Source organism: Elephantulus edwardii, unplaced genomic scaffold, assembly GCF_000299155.1.
Source record: "Elephantulus edwardii isolate Elephantulus edwardi_28Jun2011 unplaced genomic scaffold, EleEdw1.0 scaffold00267, whole genome shotgun sequence".
NCBI classification, from domain to species: domain Eukaryota; kingdom Metazoa; phylum Chordata; class Mammalia; order Macroscelidea; family Macroscelididae; genus Elephantulus; species Elephantulus edwardii.
Window position 1 is genome coordinate 2,922,836 of NW_006400017.1, and position 5,898 is coordinate 2,928,733.

Below are 5,898 nucleotides of genomic sequence, written 5' to 3' on the forward strand. Positions count from 1 at the left end.
CCTTGTATGGCCTTGGCCCACCTCCAGTGGTGCCTGTCACAGCCTGCCCCCTTTTGGCAACTCCCAGTCCCCTCTTAGCTCCTCCCAGCTGTGGATTTTTTTTTCCCTACCCGTCACCTTCCCTTCCCTCCTTTCCTTGCCTCAATACATTTATTTGCAGTTGCACTGGAGTTTACAAAACTGAGGCTTCCAGGTGCTCCACAGAAGTTCTGGATTTAGGGGAGAGTCTTCCACTGGGAGGTAAACGCCTGGAAGACAGGACACTGTTCTCTGCCTGCCTGTCACCTGTCACCCACCCCTAGGCACCCCCAAGGCCCTCCTGGGAAGATGGCCTGCAGAGCCCAGACACAGCAGCTGGTCGAGTGCTTGGAGAAACTGAGTAAAGAGGAGCTGAAGGAGTTCCAGCTGCAGCTGTCCAAGGAGGCCCCTTATGGGGGCGCTCCGGGTGCCTTCCCTGCTCAGCCAGAGATGAGAGGCGTGGAGGTGGCCTCACACCTGGTGGCTCAATACGGGGAGCAGCAGGCCTGGGACCTGGCCCTCCGCACCTGGAAGAAGATGGGCCTGGGTGGGCTATGTTCCCAGAACACAGAGGCCCACTTGATGTCAGGTGAGTGCCAATGGGGATTCAAAGTCCTCACCTCTCCCCACTGAGTCCATCCCACCAGGACTTTCTCTGGCCAGGGATGGGAGACAGGGACAGAGACTACGCTAGAGTCTCTTGCTGAGTGTCTCTTGCTAGACCCCAGAGACACACCTCTTCTAACCTATGGAGCCTGGGAGAGAGCCCTCAGAGGCCAAGGAGGGAAGAAACTTACATTCTGAAGGGTGCTCAGAGGGATAATATGTGCTTCATGGCCAATCCTGGAGGGGATTGTAATTATAAGACTGAGAATCTGTGAATCCAGCAGGACCAGGTTACAGTCTTGGTTGAATTGCTTTTATGGTCATCCCCATTGAGCAAGTCACTCTGCCACTCTCTGACTCCCCTTCTCCATCTGTAGAATGGGAGCATTAATCATAGCACCAGGTAGGGGTTCAAATGATAGTCTGTATTAAACATCTGGCACAGAGTCTAGTCCATAGTGAGTATTCAATAAACAAGAGTCCTGGTGATCATTATTGTTGTTGCTGCTGCTGTTCCTGCTTTTTTCATTATTGCTAAGGGGTTAGCAACCTGAGAGAGAGAGGCTTTGAGCCCCATAGAGAGCATTGAGGCTCAGAGAGAAGGGGTGGCTGACACGGGGGTCAGAGGGGAGTCAGAACTGGGACAATGAAACCCACTGCCACCAAGTCCACTTGGGCTCACACAGCCCCGTGTGCTGTGGAATAGAACTGAGCCATTATTCACAATAGCAATAGCATGGAAACAGCCCAAATGTTCATCAACAAATGACTGAGAAATTGTGGTAAATTCACACGATGGAACACTATGCAGCACTCAGGTGCAATAGTTTTGAAAAATACTATATAACGTGGAAGAGGCTAAAAAACATTACGCTGACTGATCTAATTCAGTCTCCTAAGGAAAAAATATTGCATAAGACCAGGATTGTATAAATAGAAGAATGACTAGCAGGATGTGTACAAGGGCCTGAAGGGGGAAGGGCAGAAGGTAGGCTGAGGGTGGAGAGAAGAGGAAATCATGGGGTCACAGTTTGATAGGTAGAGAGAAGAGGCAAAGGAATTAGAAAAAATTCAGCGGGGACCGGAAAAGATGGGGTAATAATGGGCATAGATCAATGGTGATTATTTTTATAGAACACAGTGTATGGAATTGGGTGTATTAAACACAATGTGAGCAAGAAGTATGTGAAACACAATGTATATGAATGAAACATATTTTGTACGAATTTTGTATGCAAACCAATACAAAATAAAAATGAATTTAAAAAATTTAAAAGAGAACTGAGCTCCACAAGGTTTTCTTTTTTTTTAATATCTTGTTATTACATTCTCTCAAAATTAAGCAAATACAACAGTTGACATAATTTTTCCTTGACCTTTACATTCTTTTTTTTTTAATAATTTTAATGAACATTTACAGAGAATTTGGATTTCCATTCATTCATTGCTGCACTTCTCTCCCCGCCCAGCCCTCTCCCCCTACCCCCCAGTTCGCTCCTCTCTTTCAAAAGTAAAAGAAAGTCTCCCTTCCTGGTACACAATCCCCCCGCACCTCTCCCACCACCCCAAGTACATTCCACTATGCAACCTTAATTGTGGACTCTTCTGATAACCATAATACCCTATCATACATCGCTTTTAAATTATTCAGTCCCTCATCTGTTTCAGTGCAATACACACAATTTATCCAGTTTTTCTCAGTCTTACCCCAACCCTGATATCAGTCCCATTTTACAGCAGTGGCACCATGCAATATTTGTCCTTTTGCGACTGAGATATTTCACTCGGCATAATGTCCTTCAGGCTCACCCATTTTGGATAATATTGAATGAGTTCCTTGTTTTTCAATGCAGCATAGTATTCCGTTGTGTGAATATACCACAGCTTCTCTACCCAATCGTTTGTTGATGGGCACCTAGGTTGTTTCCAACTCCTTGCTATTGTGAACAGAGCTGCGATAAACATGGGTGTGCATATATCTGCTTGGATGACAGCTTTGGTCTCTTTGTGATATATTCCCAGTAGTGGAATTGCTGGGTCAAATGGTATCTCTATTTGCAACTTTTTGAGAAATCCCCATACTGCCTTCCACAGTGGTTGCACCATTTTACATTCCCACCAACAGTGAATAAGGGTTCCAGTTTCTCCACAACCTCGCCAGCATTTGTTGCTTGCTGTTCTGTTAAATTTTGCTATTCTGACTGGGGTGAGATGATATCTCATAGTTGTTTTGTCCACAAGGTTTTCTTGACCGTAAGCTTTACCAGAAGGAGGCTGTGCTGGTAGTCCATAGTGAGTTGTGCTGCCAACCTAAAAGACCAAGCCTCTAGTGGTTCAAATCCACCAGCAGCTCCAAAGGGGAAACATGGCATGAGCAAGTGCTCTCCTCCTAAGATAACTGCAGTTCAGAACCAAGTCGATAGCCAGCACGTTTGAGTTTGGGTGACTCTCTCCCATAGCCTCTCTAAGGCATCGAGCACTGAGACCTAATCCACAGAGCATTGCACTGCTAACCTAAAAGCCATGTGGTTCAAGTCCACCACGTGATTCAAGTCCACCAGCTGTTCCATAGAGGAAAGATGGGCAATCTCCTCCTAGGAGATTTATAGCTTTTGAAAACCTGCTGGAGAGTCAACTATGTATCCATTCCCAAAATAATAGCAATGAGTTTGAGGTGTTTTGGTTTGGGGTTGTTTATTTTTTAAAGTCAAAGAGCAGATAGGGCAAATGATCCTGAGAACCAATTCAACTGGAGGCGGCAGTGAGCCAGTGAGCTATTTTTTTCTATTGGCTGTTGACGGTTTCATTCCTAGCTGTGAAAGAAATGTAAAGATAATTGTGATGTTGTTATTGATACATGCCAGCATAGCGACCCATTGCAATAGATCAGAACCTTGTCCTACCCCATGCCATCCTAATCCTCTTCAATACATTTGAGCCCATTGCCATAGTAACTGTATCAGTTTGCCTTGAATACTTCACACATTCCACATTCCAATCATTAGTGGATGTTTGCAGTTATTTCTCCTCATTTTTTAGTGACTTCCCATCTGGGCTCTACCTCTAGTACTATAACTACCCATGTTTCTCTATTATTCATAGGGTTTTCAAAGGCTGGGGTTTGTTTTTTTTTTCAGAAGTGGATGGCCAATCCTGCTTCCTAGTCTTGTCTTAACCTGGGTACTCTGCTGAAACCCATCCACCATGGGTGTGACCCTACAAGCATTTAAAATACCAGTAACATAGCTTCCACAGCAACCCACAAGTTACCCTAGTGCAGTAAACTGACAGACAAGTGCTGCACTTATAAGAACTAAGCAAACAAGAATAAAAATATAGAATACTTCACAAATGTGCATGTTATCCTTGCATAGGGTCTAGGTTTTATAGGCCTTTCAGCTTGAGGATTAGTTCAAACTGGTGACTTTTCAACCAGTAGTTGAACACAAATATTTTGCATCACCCAAGGACCAGCACCAACACAGAGGCACATATTTCCTGGATTCCACACCTGACCATTTTTGCCCAGGAGTGTCTGTGAAGGCTTCATTTCTCAGATGAGTCTACTGAGGCTTTGTGAGAAGGTTACAGAGGCTTCATGATTTCTTCCTGACCCTTCCTTAGGGAGCCAGAAGATCAATCAGAAACAAAACCCAGTCTCAGTTACTGTTTCCTGATCCTTCCACAAGCTCACTCCTTTTCTGTTTTCAGACCCTTCTGCATTCTTAGGATCTCCAAGTGCCCCCAACCTGGAGTCCCCCAGCTGGCCCACCTCCACCAAGGTGCTGAAGGTCTTGATGCCCTGTAAAGTACAAAGGAGAACAGCTTTAAGTTTCCATGCTGACAGGAGTGAACACGGTAAGTATGTACCTTTGTGTAGACCTGGGCTGGAGAAGCTGCCAAGGAGGCGAGTTGGGGCCAGGATGGGGTGGTAGGATCAGTAGACCAATAAATGATCCTCGGCATCCTTCTGATGCTAAGATTGTTCTCCATCCATTCACACTTTGAGAAACTTAACCCTGATGGGAGCCAGGTAAGGCATGATGCTGCCCAGGGAGAGCTCAGCCCATTTTCTTGTGGGTTCTGGGGCGCCTTGGGGTCAGGGTAGTGCAGAAATTTCCAGGGATAACCCTGTAATTCGCATGGGGTCTCAAGAAGAGGCTAGGTTTATTTGTCAGCTTTCAGGCTTCTCTTATTTCAGTAAATGCCATCCTGAGTCAACCAGACTGCAAATCTTGGCTACACCCTTGCCTCTTCCTCTTCTTGTTCCAGCATCAAGTGGCCACTTCTCCTACTACAGAAGGATTTGAGGACAGCTTATTTATCCAAGCTCAGAGAGAGCCCGGGCTAAGGCCTGAAACAACCCGTTTCTGGTGTGGTGGCTTCCCCTCCACTAGGCTGCTGCTGGGTGAAAGCTCACCACCTCCAGCTTCCCTGCCGCTTTCTTCCTCTTTCTCTTCCTCCTGGACCCCACCCCAAACCTCCCTCTCCAAGCACTTGGTGGCAGTGGTTGCAAACTCAAGTTCAACTGCCCTGGGTTTTCATCCTGATTCACCATTAGTGTAGCCTGGAACAGATTGCTTCACCCCTCCCTGTCTGTTTCATCACCTAAACCTTCCGGCTACTCCCATTTGATCTTTTCGCCCCATCTCTCATCACCCACCTCTGAGTTCCACACATAAAATCTATTTGCACAAAAGTCTGAATGTGTGGTGTAGACTTTAGGGAGCTCTGTTGGCCTAGATCATGAGGAGTTGTCCTGCTAACCCAAAACCATTCATCTCTAGCAGTTCAAATCCACCATCAGCTCCATGGGGAAAAAGATGGACAACCCTCTACCACGGGATTTATAGCCTCAGAAACCCAACGGAGTGTCAGTTAGGAGTTCTGACTCAACAGCCATGGGTCAAGTTGAAGAAATTTTAGAAAAGAATTATATTTTTCACATCTCCTTGTCCACAATTGTTTCTCTAAGAAGACCCAGCAGCTTGTTTCTCTTGCCCTTTCCCCATGGCTAGCCTCACAATGGTATGCAGTAGGTCCTTCTCTAGGATACAGAGTAATTCTACTGTGCCCTCAATGCACACATCTCATGACTCCCTTGCCTGTCTGTAAACAGGACCCCCCTCCTCAGATGCCTGTCTCTAAATAGGACTCACCTTCCTCAGATGCCTGTCTCTAAACAGAACTCCTCCTCCTCAGATGCCTGTCTATAAACAGGACTCCTCCTCCTCAGATGCCTGTCTATAAACAGAACTCCTCCTCCTCAGATGC

The 5,898-nt window shown here is 46.0% G+C and overlaps 1 protein-coding gene across 1 annotated transcript in view; it reads left to right on the forward strand.

The window, feature by feature from the left end:
- Positions 1 to 327: 327 nt before the first annotated feature.
- The window catches only part of NLRP1 (NLR family, pyrin domain containing 1), a 72,471-nt gene continuing 66,900 nt past the window's right edge, over positions 328 to 5,898 (forward strand). The window contains exons 1-2 of the mRNA XM_006899804.1: positions 328 to 607; positions 4,354 to 4,482. Coding sequence (XP_006899866.1) covers positions 328 to 607; positions 4,354 to 4,482 — 409 coding nt within the window. The remainder of the gene's footprint in view (positions 608 to 4,353; positions 4,483 to 5,898) is intronic.